Source organism: Trachypithecus francoisi, unplaced genomic scaffold, assembly GCF_009764315.1.
Source record: "Trachypithecus francoisi isolate TF-2019V2 unplaced genomic scaffold, Tfra_2.0 Lachesis_group5, whole genome shotgun sequence".
NCBI lineage: Eukaryota > Metazoa > Chordata > Mammalia > Primates > Cercopithecidae > Trachypithecus > Trachypithecus francoisi.
The window spans coordinates 138,464,981-138,491,504 of NW_022681470.1; the positions used below are offsets into that span (position 1 = coordinate 138,464,981).

The 26,524-nt window shown below is 51.7% G+C and overlaps 1 protein-coding gene across 5 annotated transcripts; it reads left to right on the forward strand.

Moving 5' to 3' along the window:
• Window positions 1-107: 107 nt before the first annotated feature.
• Window positions 108-25,822, forward strand: RGL3 (ral guanine nucleotide dissociation stimulator like 3). Of its 5 annotated transcripts, none has more exons than XR_004433595.1 (19): window positions 108-206; window positions 667-780; window positions 2,645-2,868; window positions 3,036-3,089; window positions 3,549-3,760; window positions 12,866-13,008; window positions 13,096-13,311; window positions 14,601-14,704; window positions 14,796-14,880; window positions 17,061-17,117; window positions 17,226-17,312; window positions 17,482-17,514; window positions 17,603-17,724; window positions 19,377-19,472; window positions 19,564-19,632; window positions 19,721-19,817; window positions 21,989-22,190; window positions 22,277-22,391; window positions 25,359-25,822. XR_004433595.1 is itself a non-coding variant. In XM_033195947.1 (19 exons), the coding sequence occupies exons 1-19, from the start codon at window positions 174-176 to the stop codon at window positions 25,475-25,477; spliced, it is 2,127 nt and encodes a 708-aa protein (XP_033051838.1). In that variant the 5' UTR covers window positions 108-173; the 3' UTR covers window positions 25,478-25,822. The 5 variants fall into 5 exon arrangements, 4 of the variants coding, with proteins under 4 accessions (XP_033051838.1, XP_033051839.1, XP_033051840.1 ...); XM_033195947.1 differs by having other exon boundaries at window positions 22,044-22,190; XM_033195948.1 differs by having other exon boundaries at window positions 12,899-13,008; window positions 22,044-22,190.
• The last annotated feature ends 702 nt before the right edge of the window (window positions 25,823-26,524 follow it).

Sequence of the window (26,524 nt, forward strand, 5' to 3'; positions counted from 1 at the left end):
GGGCTCGCGCGGGGTCCAGCTGGAGGCACCCAGAAGCTGGGTCGGGCCTGCCCCGCCCAGCCCCAGCAGCTCGGCCGCCCCGCCCCTCTGGCCCCAGCGCCCGGCCACTGCCCGCCACCCGCCGGCCCTTCCGTTTCACTCAGCGGAGCCACTGAGAGGGACGGGTGCCGGCCATGGAGCGCACAGCAGGCAAAGAGCTGGCCCTGGTAAGGGAACAAGGGATCCCCGGCCCCCGCATTCCTGGTGACCCGCAGGTCCAGAAACTCCAAGTGCCCTCCCGTCGGACGCTATCTGCTCCCATCTGAACTTGCCCTGGAGTCCCCTCCTGGGGACTCACGGCCCTTGACCCAGTGAAGCGACTACTTCCTCTTAGGGATAGGGGCGCGAGTCTCTGAGCGCAGTCGGCAGAAAGGGCTAGAGACAGGTTCTATGAGGAGGGGCCCTGGGACATCCCCAAATGCTACCACATGTCCTCAGGACCTGGGAGGAGGGGACCCGCGGCTAGGAGGGTACTAGCCTGGGACCCCAGCCCAAGTCTCGCAGCTTCTGGCTGGGAAGGGGCGTGGGGATGGAGCAGCAAGACTCAGCCCGAGTCCAAGCCGCCAAGGAGGCTGAGGCCCCAGGACCTGTGCCCCTTTGGTGCCCTGAGTCCGCCTCTGCGTCTAGGCACCGCTGCAGGACTGGGGTGAAGAGACCGAGGACGGCGCGGTGTACAGTGTCTCCCTGCGGCGACAGCGCAGTCAGCGCTTGAGCCCGGCGGAGGGCACCGGGGGCAGCCAGGTGAGGAGGGGGTTTGGTGGGTGGCGAGGGGCCGGAAGCGACCAGGTGAGGGCGGAGCTGGAGAGCCGAGCACAAGCCGCCAGAGGCAGTGGGTGGAAGGAAGGGAGGGGCTCAGAGGCGACAAGGTGAGACGACCAGGTAGAAGGAGGCCTGGGGGCGGCCAGGTAAGTGGGGGAAGATCCAGGGAATCGGATGGGGCCAGGTGATGGCCCCGCAGTTCCCGAGAGGAGCCTGGGGACAACTTGGTAAGGACAGAACTGGACGACAGGGTTAGGAAAGGTAGGTTTCGAGGGCCGGGGCTGGAAGGTGGAAAGGGATTGGTTTACAAGTGGCTGTGTGAGGGCGGGTGGGGCAGCCAGTGAAGCCTGACAGGAGGGCTGAGGGAAGCCGGAGTGAACAAGAGTGTATGTGTGGGGGCGGGGGGAGGGAGTAGGGGACAGGGCATGGGAGAGGGAGGGTTTCCAGGGCAGGTTGCAGGAGATATTTGTGGATGGGGAGGAATAGTAACTTCAAGTGGGCAGGGTGTGGGGCACACACCTGTAATCCCTGAGCTTTGAGAGACCAAGGCAGGAGGGCAGGAATTCGAGACCAGCCTGGACAACACAGCAAGATTCTCTACATATAAAAATAAAAATCAAAAATTTAGCTGTGCATGGTGATGCCCAGCAGTGGCCCAGCTACTCAGGAGGCTGGGGCAGGAGGACCACTTGAGTCTAGGAGTTGGAGGCTGCAGTGAGCTATGATTGTGCCACTGCACCCCAGCCTGGGCAACAAAACAAGACCCTGTCTCTAAAAAAAACAAACCGAAACAATAACTCCAAGAAGCCGGGAGTCAGAGGAATCACATGAAAGAGTGGTGCTAGGGGCTGGGCATGGTGGCTCACGCCTGTAATCCCAGCACTTTGGGAGGCCGAGGCGGGTGGATCATGAGGTCAGGAGTTCAAGACCAACCTGGCCAAGATGGAGAAACATCGTCTCTACTAAAAATACAAAAAAATTAGCTGAGCGTGGTGCGAGTGCCTGTAATCCCAGCTACTTGGGAGGCTGAGGCAGAGAATTACTTGAACCCAGGAGGCAGAGGTTTCAGTGAGCCAAGATCACGCCACTGCACTCCAGCCTAGGTGACAGAGCAAGATTCTGTCTAAAAAAAAAAAAAATAGTGGTGCTAGGGGCTGGGCACTGTGGTTCACGCCTGTAATGCCAGCCCTTTGGGAGACTTTGAGAGGCCAAGGTGGGCAGATTACTTGAAGTCAGGAGTTCGAGACCAGTCTGACCAACATGGTGAAACCCTGTCTATAAAAATTAGCTGGGCATGGTGGTGTGCACATGTAGTTTCAGCTACTTGGAGGCTGAGGCAGGAGGATTGTCTGAACCCAGGAGGCAGAAGTTGAAGTGACCCAAGATGGTGCCACTGCACTCCTACCTGGGTAACAGAGTGAAACGCTGTCTCAAAAAAAAAAAAAAAAAAAAGCCAGGGGCAGTGGCTCACACCTGTAATCCCAGCACTTTGGGAGGCTGAGGCAGGCGGATCACAAGGTCAGGACATTGACACCATCCTGGCTAACACGGTGAAAACCCGTCTCTACTAAAAATACAAAAATTAGCTGGGTGTGGTGGCGGATGCCTGTAGTCCCAGATACTCGGGAGGCTGAGGCAGGAGAATGGCATGAACCTGGGAGGCGGAGATTGCAGTGAGCCGAGATCGCACCACTCCACTCCAGCCTAGGCGACAGAGCGAGACTCCGTTTCAAAAAAAAAAAAAAAAAGAAAAGAAAAAGAGTGGTGATAGTGATGAATGTGATTAGAGAAGGGGTGCTGCGAGGACCACTCCTGCTCTCTCATGGCCGCCTCTCCCCTCCTGCAGGCCCCCAGCCCCATTGCTAACACCTTCCTCCACTATCGAACCAGCAAGGTGAGGGTGCTGAGGGCGGCGCGCCTGGAGCGGCTGGTGGGAGAGTTGGTGTCTGGAGACCGTGAGCAGGACCCCAGCTTTGTGCCCACCTTCCTGGCCACCTACCGGACCTTTGTACCCACTGCCCACCTGCTGGGCTTTCTGCTGCCACCAATGCCGCCGCCCCCACCTCCTGGGTCAGTAGTGAATCAGAACCTCCATGTTCCCCACCCTAGACCCCCAATTGGGCACCCCCCTCCACCTCCTCAGGTGTGGAACCAGGAAACACCTCCCAAATCCAGAGCCCTCTTCCTAAGCCCCTCTAGCTTCCCCCTTCTTCACCTGCTGGGGGACTTCTTCCCAGGGTAGAGATCAAGAAGACAGCGATACAAGATCTGAGCTTCAACAAGAACCTGAGGTGGGTCCTTCATCCAGATAGCGGAGTGCCGGGAGGGAAATCCTGGAGGTCAAAGGTTAGCAGTTGGCCTGGGGTTTTGAAAATTGCAGGTTGGGTAATAAAAGACTGGGAGTCAAGCCGGGCTTCGTGGTTCACTCCTGTAATCCCAGCACTTTGGAAGGCAGAGGCAGGTGGATCACTGGAGGTCAGGAGTTAGAGACCAGCCTGGCCAACATGGCAAAACCCTGTCTCTACTAAAAATACAAAAAATAAAAAAATAAAAAAATTAGCTGAGCGTGGTGCTACCCTCCTGTAGTCCCAGCTACTCGGGAGGCTGAGGTTGCAGTGAGTCAAGATCAGGCCACTGCACTGCAGCCTTGGTGACACAGTGAGACTCTGTCTCAAAAAAAAACATTACAGGAGTCACATTCTAGGTCCCCTACTCTGGACCCAGTTCTGAGACCTTGCCTCTCTGGCCAGGGCTGTGGTGTCAGTGCTGGGCTCCTGGCTGCAGGACCACCCTCAGGATTTCCGAGACCCCCCTGCCCACTCGGACCTGGGCAGTGTCCGAACCTTTCTGGGCTGGGCGGCCCCAGGGAGCGCTGAGGCTCGAAAAGCAGAGAAGCTTCTGGAAGATTTTTTGGAGGAGGCTAAACGAGAGCAGGAAGAGGAATCACCTCAGGTGTGGACAGGTGAGGGGTTTTTGGATCCAGTCGTGTTCTGAGAAGGCCTTTCTTGCCTGCTTCTTCCCATACAGACTTTCTCTCCCCTCTCAGAGCTGCAAAACTTAAGCAAGGTTTTTAACTCTAAGTCTCAATTTCCTCATCTGTACAATGGGGATAATAATTCTTTGTCGTCCAGGCGTAGTGGCTCATGCCTGTAATCCCGCAGTTTGGGAGGCCGAGGCGGGCGTATCACCTGAGGTCAGGAGTTCGAGACCAGTCTGACAAACATGGAGAAACCCCGTCCCCACTAAAAATACAAAATTAGCCGGGCGTGGTGGCGCATGTCCATAATCCCAGCTACTCGGGAAGCTGAGGCAGAATATCGCTTGAACCCGGGAGGCAGAGATTGCAGTGAGCTGAGATCACACCACTGCAATCCAGCCTAGGCAACAGGAGCGAAACTCCATCTTTTTTTTTTTTTTTTTTGAGACGGAGTCTCGCTCTGTCGCCGGGGCTGGAGTGCAGTGGCCAGATCTCAGCTCACTGCAAGCTCCGCCTCCCGGGTTCACGCCATTCTCCTGCCTCAGCCTCCGGAGTAGCTGGGACTACAGGCGCCCGCCACCTCGCCCGGCTAGGTTTTTGTATTTTTTAGTAGAGACGGGGTTTCACCGTGTTAGCCAGGATGGTCTCGATCTCCTGACCTCGTGATCCGCCCGTCTCGGCCTCCCTACGTGCTGGGATTACAGGCTTGAGCCACTGCGCCCGGCCAAAAAAAAAAAAAAAATCTTTGTCTGAAGTATTAGCACATGTCTAATACTTTTCCCTCCTTGGTGCCATTGGGTCAGGATGCCTGTGTTTCTAGCTGCATACCATTGCCTTGATACTTGTCTTTAATTATTATTATTATTTTTTGAGTCAGGGTCTTGCTCTGTTGCCCAGGCTGGAGTGCATGTCTCCATCATGGTTCACTGCAGGCTCAACATCCTGGGCTCAAGTGATCCTCCCTTCTGGATCTCCCAAAGTGCTGGCATTACAGGCGCAAGCCACTATACCCAGCCTGTAAAATTTTTCTTACTTTTGAAATTCTTTTTTCAATTTTTTTTTTTGAGACACAGTCTCGCACTGTTACCCAGGCTGGAGTGCAATGGCACGATCTCCACTCACTACAACCTCCACCTCCTGGGCTCAAGTCATTCTCCTGTCTCAGCCTCCTGTGTAGCTGGGACCATAGGCGCATGTCACCATGCCCAGCTAATTATTTTGTAGAGGTGAGATTGTGCCATGTTGCCCAGGCTGGTCTCAAACTCCTAAACTCAAGTGATCCGCCTGCCTTGGCCTCCCAAAATGCTGGGATTACAGCCATGAGCCATTGTGCATGCGCAACCTCCTTACTTGGTTATTGGCTTTCGCTCATCTCATAGACTGTGAGTGCGTGAGAGGAGGACCTGTTGTTCTTGCTCCCAACACAGATTAGTTTGCTGAATAATTGCATCCTGCTTAGGAAGTATCATCTTTCACCCATCTGTGTTTCATCTGATCCGCATCACAAAAGCATCTCTATCCTTAATCCCCGTCGCTTAATCTCCAGATTATAGTGGCCACATTCTTGTTCAATTTACAAAGTAGCAGCTACTTCTCCATCCCTGGTGACAAAGTCTCAGTTATTTATATATATAAAGGCATATATATATGTATGTATATATATGTGTGTGTGTGTGTGTATATATATGTGTGTGTGTGTATATATATATATGATTTCTCCAGTTGATTCCAAGTCATTAGAGCTCCGTAGTCCAATGTGGTGACCACTAGCCCCTGTCGCTATTTAAATTAATTAAAATTAAATAAAATTCAGGTCTTTTCTTTTTAGAGATGGGGTCTTGCCATGTTGCCCAGGCTGGTCTCGAACTCCTGGGCTTAAGCAATCCTCTGGCTTCAACCTCTCAGGGTGCTGGGATTGTAAGTGTGAGCCACTGTGCCTGACCCTACCTTTTTTTTTTTTTGAGACGGAGTTTCACTCTTGTTGCCCAAGCTGGAGTGCAGTGGCATGATCTCGGCTCACTGTAACCTCCAACTCCCGGGTTAAAGTGATACTCCTGCCTCAGCCTCCTGAGTAGCTGGGATTACAGATGTGTGCCACCACGCCCAGCTAATTTTTGCATTTTTAGTAGAGACGGGGTTTCACTGTGTTAGCCAGGATGGCCTCAATCTCCTGACCTCGTGATCCGCCCGCCTCGGCCTCCCAAATTGCTGGGATTACAGGCATGAGCCACCATGCCGGACTTTTTTTTTTTTTGAGACGGAGTCTCGCTCTGTCGCCCAGGCTGGAGTGCAGTGGTGCCATCTCAGCACACTGCAACAGTGCCTCCTGGATATAAGAGATTCTCCTCCCTCAGCCTCCCAAGTAACTGGAATTATAGGCACCTGCCACCACACCAGCTAATTTTGTCTTTTTATTAGAGACAGTGTTTCACTATGTTGGTCAGTGTGGTCTCGAACTCCTGACCTCAGGTGATCCACCCACCTTGGTCTCCCAAAGTGCTGGGATTACAGGCATGCGCTACCATGCCTGGCCCACTTTTTTTTTTTTTCAAAATCCAGTCAAGCAAAGGCAAAAATTCAAGTCTGCAATCCCACTACCCACATTTTGAGTATTTAGCCACCACACTGGACAGAGCAGCTAGAGAATTTTTCCACCATTGCAGAGAATTCTATGGAAAGTGCTGCCGTAGTTTCCTTGAGGTCAGAGGAGAAAATTAACACTTGTTTAAAACCTTCTATGTGCTAGGCTCTGGGACACACTTTTTAATTTTATTTTATTTTATTTTTATTTATTTATTTATTTATTTATTTTTTGAGGCGGAGTCTCACTCTGTTGCCCAGGCTGGAGTGCAGTGACGCAATCTCGGCTCACTGCAAGCTCCGCCTCCCGGGTTCACACCATTCTCCTGCCTCAGCCTCCTGAGTAGCTGGGACTACAGGCGCCCTCCACCGTGCCCGGCTAATTTTTTGTATTTTTAATAGAGACGGGGTTTCACCATGGTCTCGATCTCCTGACCTTGTGATTCGCCCACCTCGGCCTCCCAAAGTGCTGGGATTACAGGCGTGAGCCACCGCACCCGGCCGTTATTTTTATTTTATTTTCAGACAGAGTCTTGCTCTGTCGCCCAGGCTGGAGGGCAATGCTGCGATCTTGGCTTACTGCAACCTCTGCCTCCTGGGTTCAAGTGATTCTCCTTCCTCAGCCTCCCACTACAGGTGTGTGCCACCACATCCGGCTAATTTTTTGTAGTTTTAGTAGAGATGGGGTTTTACCATGCTAGCCAGGATGGTCTCGATCTCCTGACCTCGTGATCCGCTCGCCTTGGTCTCCCAAAGTGCTGGGATGACAGGTGTGAGCCACCGCACCCTACTGTGAATTTTATTTTTAGATACAGGGTCTTGCTGTGTTGCCCAGGCTGGACTTGAACTCCTGGGCTCAAGTGAGCCTCCTGAGTAGCTAAGACTACACTTGCACCATGTAGTTTAGAAGAAAGTAGATGACCACCATGCTCATCTATTTTATTTTAAGAACTTTATTTTGGGTTCACTTTTTGCTATGGAAAATTTCAGACATATACAAAAGTAGAGAGAATAGTATGATGAACATTCAGACATCCATCGCCTATCATCAACGATAATCAATTTCACAAAAAAAATATTTTCAGGGGCCGGGCGCGGTGGCTCAAGCCTGTAATCCCAGCACTTTGGGAGGCCGAGACGGGCGGATCACGAGGTCAGGAGATCGAGACCATCCTGGCTAACACGGTGAAACCCCGTCTCTACTAAAAAATACAAAAAAAAACTAGCCGGGCGAGGTGGCGGGCGCCTGTAGTCCCAGCTACTCGGGAGGCTGAGGCAGGAGAATGGCGTGAACCCGGGAGGCGGAGCTTGCAGTGAGCTGAGATCCGGCCACTGCACTCCAGCCTGGGCGACAGAGCGAGACTCCATCTCAAAAAAAAAAAAAAAAAAAAATTTCAGGATGATTTTAAAACAAATCCCAGGCTTATGTCAGTTCACACATAATGTTTTGGGAACACACGTCTGACAACAGGCTTGCTTTTTTTTTTTGAGATAGAGTTTCACTCTTGCTGCCCAGGCTAGAGTGCAATGGCAGGATCTCAGCTCACCTCAACCTCCGCCTCCTGGATTCAAGTGATTCTCCTGCCTCAGCCTCCCTAGTAGCTGGGATTACATGCGTGCAGCACCACTCCTGGCTAATTTTGTATTTTTAGTTGAGGGGGGAGTTTCTCCATGTTTGTCAGGCTGGTCTCAAACTCCTGACCTCAGGTGATCTGCCCACCTTGGCCTCCCAAATTGTTGGGATTACAGGCATGAGCCATGGCGCCCGGCCCTTTTATTTTTAATTTTTTAGTAACCTTCATGTTTATAATTTTAAAACAGAATCAGAAATATTTGATATAAAAAAATACCCAGTCCAAGCTGAAAGCAGAGGCTCCTGCTGGCAATCCCAGCACTTTGGGAGGCCAAGGCAGATGGGTGGCCTGAGCCCAGGAGATTGAGACCAGCCTGGGCAACATGGTGAAACTTTGTGTCTACAAATAATTAGCAGAGCATGGTGGTGACTGCCTATAGTCCCAGCTGCTTGGGAGGCTGAGGCAAGAGGATCATTTTAACTTGGGAGGGTCAAGGCTGCAGTGAGCCGTGATTGTGCCACTGTAGTCCAGCCTAGGTAACAGAGCGAGATCCTGCTTCAAAAGAAGAAAAAATACCCAGTCCATATTCAAATATTCAAATCCCCCACTTGCCCCTGAACCTGTTTTTTTGGACACTGTGTCTTCCTATTTTGCCTGGGGTGGGCTTGAACTCTTGACCCTCCCACCTCAGCTTCCTGAGTAGCTGGGACCACAGGTGCCTACCACCATGCCCAGCCCTACGTTTTTTTGACAGTTTTTTCTGGCCAGGTGTTGTGGCACGTGCCTATAGTCCCAGCTACTTAGGATGCTGAGGTGGGAGGATCTCTTGACCCCGGAAAATCAAGGCTGCCGTGAGCTGTGAGCGTGTCCCTACACTCCAGTCTAGGCGACAGAGCTGCGGGAAGGAGGAGTAGTTTCTTCAAATTGAAATCCAAAGAAGATCTACTCAAGGCATTTGGTTGTTTGCTTCTCTCTCTCTTTCTTTTTTTTTTTTTTTTTTTGAGATGGAGTCTCACTCTGTCGTCCAGGCTGGTGTACAATGGCGTGATCTCGGCTCATTGCAACCTCTGCCTCCTGGGTTCAAGTGATTCTCCTGCCTCAGCCGCCTGAGTAGCTGAGATTACAGGTGCCCACCATCACGCCCAGCTAATTTTTGTATTTTTAGTAGTGAGGGGGTTTTGCCATGTTGACTGGGCTGGTCTCGAACTCCTAACCTCTAGAGATCTGCCCACCTCCGCCTCCCAAAGTGTCAGGATTACAGACATGAGTCACCGCCCCTGACTGGTTGTTTGTTCTTAAGTCTCTTTTATTCTGTAACAGATCCCCATTGCCTCTTGTTTGAAGCCGTTAGAGGGCAAAAAAAATGGGTCATTTGTCCAGAGGCACGCCTCACATTCTTTTGGACTTAACTGTTGGCTTCCTCATGGTGTCATGCGGCATGTTTCTCTATCCCCATTACTGCTGTAACATTTAAAGGTTTGATTAGATGTAGAGGCATTTTTTTCCAGTGACCACTTTTTCTTGAGGGGGGAGACAGTTTCTTGCTGTGTCACCCAGGTTGGAATGCCATGGCATGATCACAGCTCACTGCAGCCTTGACCTCCTGGGCTCAAGAGATCCTCCCCTCTAAGCCTCTTGAGTAGGTGAGACTACAGGTGTGCATCAGGATGCGCAACTTTAAAAAAATTTTTTCTGTAGAGATGGGGTCTCACTATGCTGCCCAGGCTGGTCTCAAACTCCTGGTCTCAAGCAATCCTCCTACCTCAACCTCCAAAAGTGCTGGGATTATAGGTGTGCCCAGCCCAGTACCCACTTTTAAAAACTAATATTTTGCAATGCCACCTGTCCTAATTCAAGAGGAAAGAGGTAATTACACAGATTTACAAAGATTATTTTAAAATAATAGTATTGGGTGGGGCAGGATGCGGTGGCTCATACCTGTAATCCCAGCACTTTGGGAAGCCGAGGCAGGGGGATAACCTGAGGTCAGGAGTTCGAGACCAGTCTGGCCAACATGGTGAAACCCCATCACTACTTAAAAAAAAAAAAAAAAAAAAATTAGCTGGGTATAGTGGCACGTCCTGTAGTGTCAGCTACTCGGGAGGCTGAGGCAGGAGAATCGCTTGAACCCTGGAGGCAGAGGTTGATGTGAGTGGAGATCGAGCCACTGCACTCCAGCCTGGGCGACAGAGCAAGACTCCGTCACAAAATAAATAAATAAAATCATAGTATGATGCCATAACTAGTACAAAGGAGGAGGAAAGTGAGTAATTTACACAGCAATAAACCATGCGTTCAGTGGGTAATGCTTGGGTATGCCCCACTGGGACACATGATGAGGTTGTCCCATGTCTTTGCCTGTCCTTGCATCACAGTGTAGTGTCACAGTGCTGTTGTACTGACAGCAACAAGCACCAACTAATGCAGGGGAGGGCACTGGTGAGGCAAAGACAGCAACATAGGTGCTGGGGACGTCATTTTCCAAACTTGTGAACAGCATTTGCAATTTGCAAACAAAACAAAGCCCGGACTTTCATGGTCCTTGCATTCTTGGAGCCAAATAAATTTGTGTTTATGAACAAAATAGTCAGGTTGTAGGTAGGTGTAGATTATTGCAAACAAATTTTTCTTTTGTTTGTGTTTTTTTGTTGTTGTTTTGTTTTTTGAGATGGAGTCTCGCTCTGTCACCCAGGTTGGAGTGCAGTGGCATGTTCTCGGCTCACTGCAAGCTCCGCCTTCTGGGCCATTCTCCTGCCTCAGCCTCCAGGGTAGCTGGGACTACAGGTGCCCGCCACCACGCCTGGCTAATTTTTTCTATTTTTCAGTAGAGACGAGGTTTCACTGTGTTAGCCAGGATGGTCTCGATCTCCTGACCTTGTGATCCGCCCAAAGTGCTGGGATTACAGGCATGAGCCACTGTGCCAGGCTCCTTCTACCTTTCTCAAAGACAAGTCAAGTGCAGTAGTGAGAAGGGGGGAAAGAGTAGAACAAGGAGTTCGATCTGCACCTGTGAACACTCAACTGAGAAAAGTCACTACCTTGGTACCAGCCACAAACAGGTTATTCAAAGACACAAATGTCTGGAGGGCACAATTCAAGATCCCAACTTCCAAAGTTTCCCTTAGGGGGCGCCACCATCAAAATCCACTAAAGTAAAATTATTCGTATTTGTTGAGCACTTTATAGCAATCTGGTATGCATGATCTTAAACAAAAACAAAAAGGAAATCCACAGCCAGGTGCACTGGCTCACGCCCACAATCTCAAAACTTTTGGAAGCCAAGAGGGAGGATCGCTTGAGCTCAGGTGTTTGAGACCAGCCTGGCAACATAATGAGACCCTGTCTGTACAAAAAATAAAAAATTAGCTGGGCATGGTGGTGTGTGCCTGTAGTCCCAGCAACTCAGGAGGCTGAGGCAGGAGGATCACTGGACCCCAAAAGGTTTAGGCTGCGGTGAACTGTGATCACACCACTGTATTCCAGCTTGTGTGACCCTGTTTCAAAGTGAGAGCCTGTTTCAAAAAGAAGACACAGGTCACCCCTGCAATCCCAGCACCTTTGGGAGGCCGAGGCAGGCAGATCACTTGAGGTCAGGAGTTCAAGACCAACCTGGCCAACATGGTGAAACCCTGTCTCTACAAAAATACAAAAGTTAGCTGGGCGTGGTGGCTCTTGCCTGTAATCCCAGCTGCTTGGGAGACTGAGGCAGGAGAATTGGTTGAACCCCAGAGGCAGAGGTTGCAGTGAGCCGAGATCGCACCATTGCACTCCAGCCTGGGAGACAGAGGAAGACTCCATCCATTAAAAAAAAAAAAAAAAAAAAGGCGGGCGCGGTGGCTCAAGCCTGTAATCCCAGCACTTTGGGAGGCCGAGATGGGCGGATCACGAGGTCAGGAGTTTCAGACCATCCTGGCTAACACGGTGAAACCCCGTCTCTACTAAAAAATACAAAAAACTAGCCAGGCGAGGTGGCGGGCGCCTGTAGTCCCAGCTACTCGGGAGGCTGAGGCAGGAGAATGGCGTGAACCTGGGAGGCGGAGCTTGCAGTGAGCTGAGATCCGGCCACTGCACTCCAGCCTGGGCGACAGAGCGAGACTCCGCCTCAAAAAAAAAAAAAAAAGACACAGAAAGGTTAAAATACATGCTTTACACAGCAAACTAGTTTGCATTTGAGTTTGAGACTTTCTGACAATAGCCTTCCCTGAACCAGAAAGTCATATCACCTCTTTCCAAAAAAAGAGGTCAGATTAATCTTATCCTAATACATATTCAAAATTACAAAGCTTTATTTTCTTCTCTGGCCTTTGAGTACCTGGCTTCAAATCCCTGGCCTACCATTCACCGAAGGTGTGACAATTTTTTTTTTTTTTTTGCCTCCCTTTCCGTAACTGTAAAAGCTGGATAAATAACAGTACCTCCCTCACTGGACTGGTGTGGTGAGTTACTGAATAAATCCACACTAACTGCTTAGTGAACATTACTGTTGCTGTTACATCCTTAAAAACATTCAGGGTCGGGCGTGGTGGCTCACACCTGTAATCCCAGCACTTTGGGAGGCCCAGGTGGACAGATCACTTGAGGTCAGGAATTTGAGGCCAGTCTGGCCAACATGGTGAAAGCTCGTCTCTATTAAAATTGCTAAAATTAGCCGGGCATGGTGGCACATGCCTGTAATCCCAGCTACTCTGAAGACTGAGGCAGGAGAATCACTTGAACCCAGGAGGCGGCAGTTGCAGTGAGCTGAGATTGTGCCATGGCACTCCAGCCTGGGCAACAGAGTAAGACTGTAACAGGAAAAAAAAAAAAAAAAATTCAGAGAGTTCTCCGTTTTACAAATGAGGAAAGTGAGGTTCAGAGAGGGACAGGGACTTGCCCAAGGTCACACAGCCAGTCTTGGATTCAAACTTAAGAGTTTGTAACCCTTTCTAATGATCAGGACCTCCCAGAGTTGCCCAAACTTCTGACCCAGACTCTGCAGAGCCCTGCGCAGAGGAAGAGGAAGGACTCATGCCTCAAGCTCCCCAGCTCCTGGACTTCAGCGTGGACGAGGTGGCCGAGCAGCTGACCCTCATGGACTTGGTGAGGATCCCGGACTGGGTCGGAATGAGCCACAGTGAGGGGACAGGTTCTGCTAAGCACCAATCCCACACCCCTCCCCTGGCCCAGGAGCTCTTCTCGAAGGTGAGGCCCTACGAGTGCCTGGGCTCCGTGTGGTCGCAGAGGGACCGGCCCGGGGCTGCAGGCGCCTCCCCCACTGTGCGCGCCACCGTGGCCCAGTTCAACACAGTGACCGGCTGTGTGCTGGGTTCCGTGCTCGGAGCGCCGGGCTTGACCGCCCCGCAGAGGGCGCAGCGGCTGGAGAAGTGGATCCGCATCGCCCAGGTGTGTTGGGGGCGCCGGGAGGGGATGCAGGGGCGGGCCCTGGGGCAAGGAGAAGAAATGAGGGCTCCGGAGAGAGGGCGTGTCTAGGCGAGGGAGGAAAGGGGGTGGAAAGTTGATACCTAGGGTGAAACTTGGGTTCAGGGAGGAGGGTCTGGGTCCTGCAGATAGGCTGCGGGCACGACTAGGTCCCAAGGGAGCTGGGAGAAGTAGGGAGCCCGGACCCGAGAAGTCAAGGTCGGAGGTAGGAGCTGGAGGGGCAGCTAGGGGAGGGGCTGGAGCCCGAGGGAGGAGGGAGGAGGGAGGAAGGGACTCCTAGGGCATCAGTGGGAGTCTTGGTAGCCTGTCCGATGTGAGACAAGACCCAGGGGTCCGATCTGGCGTCACAAGTCATGGGATCAGACTGGGCGCAGTGACTCACTCCTGTAATCCCAACCCTTTGGGGAGAGGGAGGATCGCTTGAACCCTAGAGTCTGAAACCAGACTAGGCAACACAGTGAGACCAATGTTTCTTTAAAAATAAATAAATAAATAAAAAATAAAAATTAGACTTACAGGCCTGGCGCAGTGGCTCACGCCTGTAATCCCAGCACTTTGGGAGGCCGAGGCGGGCAGATCACGAGGTCAGGAGATGGAGATCATCCTGGCTAACACGGTGAAACCCCGTCTCTACTAAAAAATACAAAAAAATTAACCGGGCGTGGTGGCGGGCTCATGTGGTCCCAGCTACTCTGGAGGCTGAGACTTAGACTGGCGCGAACCCGGGAGGCGGAGCTTGCAGTGAGCGGAGACTGAACTCCAGCCTGGACAGAGCGAGACCCCGTCTCAAAAAAAAAAAAAAAATTAGACTTACAAAAAAAAAAATTCGCCTGGTGTGGTGGTGTGCCTCTGTAATCCCAGCTACTTGGGAGGCTGAGGCAGGATAATCGCTTGAACCTGGGAGGCAGAGGTTGCAGTGAGCCGAGATCGGGCCATTGCATTCCAGCCTGAGAGATAAAGCGAGACTCTGTCTAAAAAATAAATAAATAAATAAATAATAATAAAATAAAAATTAGCGGTACATGATGGCACGCGCCTGTAGTCCCAGCTACTGAGGCAGGAGGCTGAGGCATGTGGATCGCTTAAGCCCAGGAGTTGCAGGCTGCCAGTGAGTTATGATCGAGCCACTGCACTCCAGCCTGGGCCATAGACTCTATCTCTAAAAAAAAAAAAAAAAAAAAAAAAGACGAAGAAGTTTCAGGATGAAAGGTGGATACTGCCTGGGTCTGACCTGTGTCCCCACCGCCCGGCAGCGCTGTCGAGAACTGCGGAACCTCTCCTCCTTGCGCGCCATCCTGTCCGCCCTGCAATCTAACCCCATCTACCGGCTCAAGCGGAGCTGGGGGGCCGTAAGCCGGTGAGCTGGGGCGGGACCTCTTCCCTACCCCATCCCAGGTCTGACCCTTCCAAGCCACTGACCCCTGACCACCCTTTTCCTGTCCTCCCAGGGAACCGCTATCTACTTTCAGGAAACTTTCGCAGATTTTCTCCGATGAGAACAACCACCTTAGCAGCAGAGAGATTCTTTTCCAGGTAGAGATGGATGCAGACCCCGGAGACTTTAGGCCCGGGAAGTTGGGGGAGGGACTTGGGGCCAAGCAGGGAGAATCGCCCTGCTGTGATCAGGACACTCTGTCCTTCCCTACTGCTCAGCAATGACCTTACCCTTGTCCCTGACGGGTTGCACGTTTTTCTTTCTTTTACTTCCTGCGTTGCAGTTCACAGTCAGTGACTGCCCTATTTATTCACTCAGCAAAACACAAGAAATCACAAAGAAAAGGTTACTTAAGGCCAGAGTCATAGCACAGGGTGGGAACAACAACAACAAAAAATGTTCTGAGGACTTTACCTTGATAAGCAAAACTAAAAAATGTGTGTCAAAAGTCTGGCTTATTTGTAGGCAAGATTTAGATTCTCATTGCACTCATGCAATGGTTTTTACAGTGAATCTAGAATAGATGCTTGGGCCTGGAACATTCTCCACCCCTCAAGGTTTGCATGCAACTTGCTCACTCACCTCCTTCTGGTCTCTGATCAAATGTCCCTGCCTCTGAGAGGCCTTCCCAGCCTCCATCATCCCCAAAACCACACATCTGGTTTTTTGTTGTTGTTGTCGTCATTGTGTTTTTTGTTTGTTTGTTTCTTCGTTTGTTTGTATTGAGACGGAGTCTCACTCCGTCACCCAGACTGGAATGCAGTGGCATGATCTTGGCTCACTGCAACCTCCACCTCCCAGGATCAAGCAATTCTCTCTGCTTCAGCCTCCCAAGTAGCTAGGATTACAGGCACCTGCCACCACGCCTGGCTAATTTTTGTATTTGGTAGAGAAGGGGTTTTGTCATGTTGGCCAGGCTGGTCTTGAATCCCTGAGATGATCCACCTGCCTTGGCTTCCCAAAGTGTTGGCATTACAGGCGTGAGCCATCACTCCCAGCCAAATTTTATCTTTTTTGTTCACTGTTAGCTACCCAGCACCTAGAACAACACATGAGCTGAGCTCTGTGGCTCACGCCTATAATCCCAGCACTTTGGGAGGCCGAGGTGAGAGGATCATTTGAGCCCAGGAGTTCAAGACCAATCTGAGCAACATGGCAAAACCCCATCTCTGCAAAAAATACAAAAATTAGCTGGGCGTTGGTGGTGCACACCTGTAGTCCCAGCTACTCAGGAGGCTGAGGTGGGAGGATCGCTTGAACTTGGGCTGTCAAGGCTCCAGTGAGCCAAGATCATGCCACTACACTCCAGCCTGAGTGACAAAGTGAGACTCTATCTCAAAATAAAATAAAATAAAAAGTAAATAAACAACAGCAAATTCAGGATACCCAGGAGATCCTTGGCAGGCCTGTGCCATCCAGCTGCAGACAAGGATTCTCTCCTTGTTAAGGCTGGCCCTGGGGGCCACCACCCCACAAGTCCCACCTCTCATGGGGGAGCCCTCTCCCTGCTCCACCCAAGGCGATCTGGCTTCTCGAGTGGGCCTTCACCACTGGCTTTTTTTTTTTTTTTTTTTGCGATGTTTTGGTCTTGTTGCCCAAGTTGGAGTGCAATGGTGCGATCTCGGCTCACTGCAACCTCCGCCTCCCGGGTTCAAACGATTCTCCTGCCTCAGCTTCCCGAGTAGCTGGGATTACAGAAACAAGCTACCACGCCCAGCTAGTTTTTTGTATTTTTAGTAGAAACAGGGTTTCACTCTATTAGCCAGGCTGGTCTCAAACTCCTTACTTCATGTGATCCACCAGCCTCAGCCTTCAAAAGTGCTGGGATTACAGGCGTGAGCCACCATGTCCGGCCTTTAAAAAATAGGTTTTTTTTTTGAGAGGGAGTCTCACTCTGTTGCCCAGGCTGGAGTGCAGTGGCACGATCTCGGCTCACTGCAGCCTCTGCTTCCCAGGTTCAACCTATCCTTCTGCCTCAGCCTCCCAAGTAGCTGGGACTACAGGCGTGAGCCACCAAACCTGGCTAATTTTTGTATTTTTAGTAGAGATGGGGTTTCACTATATTGGCCAGGGTGGTCTCGAACTCCTGACCTCACATGATCTGCTTGCCTTGGTCTCCCACAGTGCTGGGATTACAGGCATGAGCCATCGCACCTGGCCTACCACTGGCTTTTGATTACTCAAAGCACGAAGGGTATATACAATGGGTCTGCAGGCATCGTCCCTGAGGAATTGTCTGAGGGGACCCCAGGCCTGCTCAGTTTTTCTCTTCCCCCAGGAGGAGGCCACTGAGGGATCCCAAAAAGAGGACAACACTCCAGGCAGCCTGCCCTCGGTGAGTGATTACAGTTTGGGATGGGGACAAGTGGGACCTTCAGGGAGGGGCATGGAGATTGATGGGGTCAGTTATGGCCCTGAGTGACTGGAGCTTTGGGGGCCGCAGAAACCACCGCCAGGCCCTGTCCCCTACCTTGGCACCTTCCTCACGGACCTGGTTATGCTGGACACAGCCCTGCCGGATATGTTGGAGGTCTGATCCCTGACCCTTGACCCCTGACCCCAGCTCCACTTGCCTTGATATCCACCCTTGATCCTACCTGTACTCCTGACCCCGCCCCACAGTGGGGCACCTGACATCCCAGCCCCTGACCTTGACCCTTGACCCTGGGTGCTGTAATTCAGACATACTTTGCCCCCAGGGGGATCTCATTAACTTTGAGAAGAGGAGGAAGGTGAGTGGAGGCTACAGTGGGTGTGGGGTGGTGCCTGAGGGTGGGGTGGGGGTGGGGCAGGGTAGAGTCTCAGAGGCTCATCCCCCAGGAGTGGGAGATCCTGGCCCGCATCCAGCAGTTGCAGAGGCGCTGTCAGAGCTACACCCTGAGCCCCCACCCGCCCATCCTGGCTGCCCTGCATGCCCAGCGCCAGCTCAGTGAGGAGCAGAGGTGACCACCCTGTAGCCTGTCCTGGCCCCACCCCAGCCGATCCTGGGTCACGAATTGGATTCCACCCACTCCGTACACACCTCCAGCTCCTCCCAAGACCCCCTCTTGAGCCCTGACCCCCCTACAACCTGTGACCTTGCAGTATCTCCAGCCGAATCAAATAGACTGGGCCTGGTGGTTCACACATGTAATCCCAGCACTTGGGAGGCCAAGGTGGGTGGATCACTTGAGTCCAGGAGTTTGAGACCAGCCTGGGCAACATGTCAAAACCCCATCTCTACAAAAAAATACAAAAATTAGCTGAACGTGGTGTTGAGTGCCATTGGTCCCAGCTACTTTGGGAGGCTGAAGTGGGAGGATCGCCGGAGCCTGGGAAGCAGAGATTGGAGTGAGCCAAAATCACACCACTGCAGCTCCAGTCTAGGTAACAGAGTAAGACCCTGTCTCAAAAAAAAAAAAAAAAAAAGTCACAGTTGATCTCTGACCTCAATTTTGACCCCATCTGATTTTCTTTTTTTTTTTTTTGAGACAGAGTCTCGCTCTGTGGCCCAGGCTGGAGTGCAGTGGCCGGATCTCAGCTCACTACAAGCTCCGCCTCCGGGGTTCACGCCATTCTCCTGCCTCAGCCTCCCGAGTAGCTGGGACTACAGATGCCCGCCACCTCGACGGGCTAGTTTTTTGTATTTTTTTAGTAGAGACGGGGTTTCATCGTGTTAGCCAGGATGGTCTCGATCTCCTGACCTCATGATCTGCCCTCTCGGCCTCCCAAAGTGCTGGGATTACAGGCTTGAGCCACCGCGCCCGGCCGACCCCATCTGATTTTCTAACCTCAACTTTAGCATTCAGCTGGTCATTCAACTCAACTGTCCCAAGTATTGACTTCCCCATGTTTGGTCCTATCTGACCCATGACCCCTCATCTGAATCTGACTCTCTGACCCCAACCCTTGACCCTCAGTTCTGAGTAACTGACTCCAACTTTCATGTTTATTTGTCCAACTTGACTATCACAACTGTGTACTTTCTTTCTATATAACTGTGACCCTAACCATTGACCCCAGTGGCAACCGGACCCCAGTCTGACCCTGACTTTATTTTTTTATTTTATTTATTTATTTTTGAAACAGACTCTGGCTCTGTTGCCCAGGCTGGAGTGCAGTGCCACGATCTCGGCTCACTGCAGCCTCCGCCTCCCAGGTTCAAGCAATTCTCCTGCCTCATCCTCCCGAGTAGCTGCACCTAGCTGATTTTTTGCATTTTTAGTACAGATGGGATTTCACTATATTGGCCAGGCTGGTTTCAAACTCCTGACCCAAAGCAATCCTCTCGCCTTGGCCTCCCAAAGTGCTAGGATTACAGGCGTGAGCCACCACGCCAGGTCCTGACCCTGACTTTAATCCTGACCCAATTTGATTCCTTAGTGCCACCCTGTGAATATCTTTGTGACCTCTTGACCAGCCATCCTGTCCCATCTCTGATAAGACCTTGGTGCTCAATACCCTCATTTACCACCCTGACCCTGACATGTGGGATGCCACCTCTGGTTGCTCCCTCTTACACCCCAAACCCACCTCCCAACTGCTTCTAACTCTTATCTCTCCATCCCCTGTATTTCCTGCCCCCACCACCTCATCCACATGTTGACCCCCTCAGCTACCGGCTCTCCCGGGTCATTGAGCCACCAGCTGCCTCCTGCCCCAGCTCCCCACGAATCCAACGGCGGATCAGCCTCACCAAGCGTCTCAGTGCGTGAGTTCCGGGGTGTGTGTGGGGAGTGATGTGGGCAGATATCAGCAGGGGCTGCTCCTGCCTTAGCTTCGTCCCCTGTCCCCATCCTTAGGAAGCTTTCCCGAGAGAAAAGCTCATTCCCTAGTTGGAGTCCCGGGAACCCCTCATCCCCCACCTCCAGGTGAGCATTCTGCTTGGTGATGGGACCAGGGACCGTGGGATCAGGAGTCAGCACAGCTATCCCACCTTGGCCTCTGCATCTCCCCCAGTGTGTCCCCAGGGTCTCCCCCCTCAAGTCCCAGAAGCAGAGATGCTCCTGCTGGCAGTCCCCCGGCCTCTCCAGGGCCCCAGGGCCCCAGCACCAAGGTACCAAGACAGCTTGTGTGTGCATACGGGCCTGTGGGCATCCAGGCTCTGTGTGTGTGTGCGTGTGTGTGCATGCATATGTGTACACACAGGATTGCGGGGCCAGGAGTGTATACAGGAGACACACTGAACACCCGGGTTATCCATCCAGGGCATTGCGTGCATCTGCATGGCCCTGTTTGGGTGATCACTGATCAATCTGACTCGTACTCAGATCTGGACTTGTGTAACTGCTTACCCATGGGGCATCTAGAGTGCAATCACATCACACCCTCTTTTTATCTGAAACAGGGCCTTCTCGCTCTGTCACCCAAGCTGAAGTGCAGTGGTGCAATCTCAGCTCACCGCAACTCCCACCCCTCCCCCAGGCTCAAGCGATCCTTCCACCTCAGCCTCCTAAGTAGCTAGGACCACAGGTGTGCACCACCATGCCCTGCTATTTTTTATCTTTAGTAGAGATGAGGTCTTGCCATGTTGCCCAGGCGGGTTTCGAACTCCTGAGCTCAAACAATGCACTCACCTTGGCCTTCCAAAGTGCTGAGATTACAGGCGTGAGCCACCGCACCCAGCCTACACTTTTTTGAGGATATGTATGTCCCTAAGAATCAGCATACCATGCCAGACATGGTGGCTATTGCCTGTGATCCCGGCACTTTGGGAGGCCAAGGTGGGAGGATTGCTTGAGGCCAGGAGTTCAAGACCAGCCTGGACAACATGGTGAGATCCTGTCTCTATTAAAAGTCAAAAAAATTAGCTGGGTGTAGTCCCCGCTACGCTGAGGTGGATCGCTTGAGCCCAGAAGTTTGAGGCTGCAGTGAGCTACGATCATGCCACGGCACTCTAACCTGTATGACAGAGAGAGACACTGTTTATAAAGAAAAAGAGGCTGGGCGCAGTGGCTCAAGTCTGTAATCCAAGCACTTTGGGAGGCCGAGGTGTGCGGATTACGAGGTCAAGAGATCGAGACCATCCTGGCCAACATGGTGAAACCCCATCTCTACTGAAAATACAAAAATTGGCCGGGTGCGGTGGCTCACACTTGTAATCCCAGCACTTTGGGAGGCCGAGGCGGGCGGATCACGAGGTCAGGAGCTCGAGACCATCCTGGCTAACATGGTGAAACCCCATCTCTACTAAAAAATAGAAAAAATTAGCTGGGCGTGGTGGTGACCGCCTGTAGTCCCAGCTACTCCAGAGGCTGAGGCAAGAGAATAGTGTAAACCCAGGACATGGAGCTTGCAGTGAGCCAAGATCGAGCCACTGCACTCCAGCCTGGGTGACAGAGAGAGACTCCGTCTCAAAAAAAAAAGTTAGCTGGGTATGGTGGTGCACACCTGTAGTCCCAGCTACTTGGGAGGGTGAGGCACAAGAATTGCTTGAACCTGGGAGGTGGAGGTTGCAGTGAGCCGAGATGGCACCACTGCACTCCAGCTTGGGCAACAGAGCAAGACTCCATCTCAAAAAAAGAAAAAGAAAAGAATCTGCATACCAGAAGAGGAAATGTGGGCCTGAGTATTCACGAGATCATGTGTGGGGTTGTTCATTGGCACGGGCTATGAGTGTCCAACCACTGTCAGCATATGTGTGTACACAGGATTTCTTGTGTATGAGCATGGGTTGTGTGTATATGAACACCGTTCACGTCTGTTTCTGTAATAGGGAACCAAAGTCTGTATATGGTAGGGTGGTGTATATGAAGGCTTGTGAATGTACCCTAGTTGCATGTCCCAGGCTCTGCATGCGTAGGGGGAAGTACTATGTTTTCTTGAGATTTTATTTAATTTAATTAATTAATTTATTTATTTATTTATTTTTGAGATGAAGTCTCGCTCTGTCACCCAGGCTGGAGTGCAGTGGCGTGATCTTGGCCCACTACAACCTCTGCCTCCCAAGTTCAAGTGATTCTCCTGCCTCAGCCTCCCGAGTAGCTGGGATTACAGGCATGCGCCACCAAGCCCCACTAATTTTTGTGTTTTTAGTAGAGACGGAGTTTCACCATGTTGGCCAGGCTGGTCTTGAACTCCTGACCTCAAATGATCCGCCCGCCTTGACCTCCCAAGGTGCTGGGATTACAGGCGTGAGCCACTGCACCCAGCCAATGTTTTCTTGAGATTTTAAATGTGGGGCTATTGAATACACCAGTGGTGGCTCAGAAGTTCATGCTTTCCTAGCCCTCAGCATCTGCAGATGAGCCAAGTTGTAGCCTCCATCCCTTACTGCCTGCAGCTGCCCCTGAGCCCGGACCTGCCCAGACCCGGGCCTTTGCCTCTGGGCAGCCCTCGAATCCCGTTCCCGGCGCAGCAGAGCTCGGAGGCCCGCGTCATCCGCATCAGCATCGACAATGATCACGGGAACCTGTATCGAAGCATCTTGGTGAGGGGCTGGGCTGGGGGTCTGCTAAGGGCTACCCTGCCCTTGGGGCCGGGCCCCTCGCCTCACCTCCCACCCCTTTCTTCCAGCTGACCAGTCAGGACAAAGCCCCCAGCGTGGTCCGGCGAGCCTTGCAGAAGCACAATGTACCCCAGCCCTGGGCCCGTGATTATCAGCTCTTTCAAGTCCTTCCTGGGGACAGGGGTGAGCAGGGATGGCTTGGAGCTCAGGATTGGGGGCAGCAGGGAGGGGAGCAGACTGACCAGGCTCAAGGATGGAGCCCAAGGTTACCTGGGTTCACAGGGCTGTGAGGTGGTTCAGGCAGAGAGTAGGGGTAAGATAATCAGAGTAGGGGTAAGAGGACATAAAATATCTGTACCTCAATGATGTAGGGTCATGAGATTGTCTTGGCTCAGTGTGAGAGAAAGGCACCAAAGGTCGTCTTCCTAGAATTTAAAAGACAATAAGATTGTCCAGGGTCCAGCCAGGCGCGGTGGCTCATGTCTGTAATCCCAGCACTTTGGAAGGTCAAGCTGGGCGGATCACTTGAGGTCTGGAGTTTGAGACCAGCCTGATGAACCTGGTGAAACCCTGTCTCCAAGAAACAGACAAAAATTAGTCGGGTGTAGTGGCACATTCCTGTAGTCCCAGCTACTTGGGAGGCTGAGGCAGGAGAATAATTGCTTGAACCTGCAAGGCGGAGGTTGCAGTGAGCAGAGATCATAGCACTGCACTTCAGCCTGGGCAACAGAGTGAGACTCTGTCCCCCCCTCCAAAAAAAAAGAGCCCGGTGTGGTGGCTCAGTCCTGTAATCCCAGCACTTTGGGAGGCCAAGGCAGGTGGATCACGAGGTCAGGAGTTTGAGACCAGCCTGGCCAACATGGTGAAACCCTGTCTCTACTAAAAACAAAACAAAAAAATAGCTGGGCATGGTTCAGGCGCCTGTAATCCCAGCTACTCGGGAGGCTGAGGCAAGAGAATCACTTAAACCTGGGAGGCGGAGGTTGCAGTGAGCCAAGATCGCGCCATTGCACTCCATCCTGGGCAACAGAGTGAGACTCGGTCTCAAAAAAAAAAAAAAAAAAAAGATTGTCCACGGACAAGTGACAGAAGCAAGTGTAGAAGGTTGTCTAGCCTTAATTTGTAGGATGGGCTGGGCATGGTGGCTTACAACTGTAATCCCAACACTTTGGGAGACCAAGGTGGGTGGATTGTCTGAGCTCAGGAGTTTGAGACCAGCCTGGGCAACATGACGAGACTCCATCTATAAAAAAGTACAGAAATTGGCTGGGTGCGGTGGCTCACGCCTATAATCCCAACACTTTGGGAGGCCAAAGCGGGTGGATCACTTGAGGTCAGGAGTTCGAGACCAACCTGGCCAACATGGTAAAGCCCTGTCTCTACTAAAAATACGAAAAAAAAATTAGCTGGGCTTGGTGGCAAGTGCCTGTAGTCCCAGCTACTTGAGAGGCTGAGGCAGAAGGATTGCTTGAACCCAGGAGGTGGAGGTTGCAGTGAGCCCAGATCGCACCACTGCACTCCAGCCTGGCGACAGAGCAAGACTTTGTCTCAAAAAAAAAAAAAAAAGAAAAAGAAAAAAAATGTATATATACACACACACTTACATAAATTAGCTGAGCATGGTGGCATGTGCCTGTAGTCCCAACTACTGGGGAGGCTGAGGTGGGAGGATCACTTGAGCCTAGGAGGTGGAGGCTGCAGTGAACTGAGATCACACCAGTCTGGGCGACAGAGCAAGACCCTGTCTCTATATAAAAAAAAAAAAAAAAGGCCGGGCACGGTGTGGCTCATGCTTGTAATCTCAACACTTTGGGAGGTCGAGGCGGGCAGATCACAAGGTCAAGAGATTGAGACCAGCCTGGCCAACATGGTGAAACCCTGTCTCTACTAAAAATACAAAAATTAGCTGGGTGTGGTGGCACACACCTACTCGGGTGGCTGAGGCACGAGAATTGCTTGAACCGGGGAGGTGGAGGTTGGAGTGAGCCGAGATCACGCCACTGCACTCCAGCCTGGCGAGACAGTGAGACTCTGTCTCAAAAAAAAAAAAAAAAAAAAGTCTAGGGTCAAGTGAGAGAAGAGAGTGTAGAAGTTTGTCTGATCTTAAGTTTGTAGCATCATGGTGAGGTTGTTCAGGCTCAACTGTAGGGATGGGAGACTAAAGGGCATCCGGCCTTGGATTTGTGAGGAAGTAGGTCTGTTCACCCCCGGAACCCTGAAGTTATCTGAACTTGGGATGGGAGAGAGCCAAATGGATAGCAGGGAAGCATGAGATTGTCTTGTCTGACAGGGAGAAGCAAGGGATTGAGAGTATTCACGCTGAAGTACATGGCATGAGGTTGGCTGGCTATTAGGACAGGATGCTTCAGGTTGTTCAGGTGCTGAGTGTGAGGCCACAAGCTCGTGCAGGCTGGAAGTGGGAAATTGTTCAAGGTGACAGCAACATGAGATGGGCTGGAAGTGGTTGTGGGGGAGGGGTGGGGTGAGCAGGAAGTTGTCTTGGGGGGGTGGTCTAAGGTGGTCTAAGTTTGCCCAAACTTTTACTGCAAGTTGTCGTTTTTTTTTCTTTTTTCTTTTTTTTTTTTTTTTGAGATGGAGTTTTGCACTGTCACCCAGGCTGGAATGCAATGGCAGGATCTCAGCTCACCGCAACCTCCACCTCCCGGGTTCAAGTGATTCTTCTGCCTCAGCCTTCTGAGTAGCTGGGATGACAGGCACACGTCACCACACCCAGCTCATTTTTTTGGTGTTTTTAGTAGAGATGGGGTTTCACCATGTTGGCCAGACTGGTCTCGAATTCCTGACTTTCAGTGATCCACCCACCTCGGCCTCCCAAAGTGCTGGGATTACAGGCATGAGGCACCGCGCCCCGCCAGTTTGCCCAAACTTTTACTGCAGGTTGCCTTGTCGGTGATGAGGGGGAGAATGTTAGGAGGTTGCTGAGGCTTATGATAAGGGAAGGCTTGAGGTGGTGCAGGTTTTCAAGTGAGAAGTTGTCCAGGTTCATGTCTCTCATTCAGTGAGAGCAGAATGAGCTTGCTTGGCAGTAGCTGCAGAGGGACCCACGGCTGTTCAGGTTCCAGGGTGAGTGGTAGGAGGTTCCCGGGTCCTCTGTGAGGGTGACACAAGGTTGTCTCCACTCCTGACCAGAGCTCCTGATTCCTGACAATGCCAACGTCTTCTATGCCATGAGTCCAGCCGCCCCCGGAGACTTCATGCTACGGCGGAAAGAGGGGACCCGGCACACTCTGTCTGTCTCCCCAACCTGAGGCAGCTGTGTCCTCCCCCCAAGACACAAGCCCACAGGCGAGCTTGTGACTCCTCTCCTGGAAAGCTGCCATCCCCCAATAGAGGCTACTATACTCTGTATCCCAGGACCACCCCCCAACTCTAGCCCATTGGACCCCATCTCTTTTCATGACCCTGTTGGTACTAGATCCATATTTCAAAGACATCAGCCCATGGGTGGCTGGTGGACAGCTCAGTCTCATAAATATAGAAAGGGGTGGGGCATGGGTACGTCAGATCCCTCCCCAGAGGAATGTTACAAATGTTTGAGACGCATCAGAAGTGACAGATGCAGATGAAAATAGTGACCAGAGTTATGAAACAGGTGTCAGTCTTGTTTATTTTGCGCCTGTGTGCCACGTTCACCCTTTATCAAGATAAAGGAAAACTACCACACACACACACAGACACACAGACACACACACACAGACACACACACAGAGAGTAAAACCTAAGAGCCAAGACCAGCCTGGGCAACATAACAAGATCCTGTCTCTACAAAAAATACAAAAATTTGGCTGGGTGCAATGACTCACGCCTGTAATCCCAGCGCTTTGGGAGCCCGAGGCAGGCGGATCGCCTGAGGTCAGGAGTTCGAGACCAGCCTGGCCAACATGGTAAAACCCTGTCTTCTACTAAAAGTACAAAAAAATTAGCCGGGGATGGTGTCATGTGCCTGTAATCCCAGCTACTGTGGAGGCTGAGGCAAGAGAATTGCTTGAACCCGGAAGGTGGAGGCTGCAGTGAGCGGAGATAGCGCCACTGCACTCCAGCCTGGGCGACAGAGCAAGATCCTATCTCAAAAACAAACAAACAAAAAATGTGCTGAGCATGGTGGTACGAGACTGTAATACCACCTACTTGGGAGGCTGAGGTGGGAGAATCACCAGAGCCCCGGGAGGTTGAAGCTGCAATGAGCAGTAACTGGGCTGTTGCACTCCAGCCTGGAGAACAGAGGGAGACCCTGTCTCAAAAACAAAAACTAAGAGCCCTAAGAAAGGTGTTGGGTCGGGTATGACACTGAACCC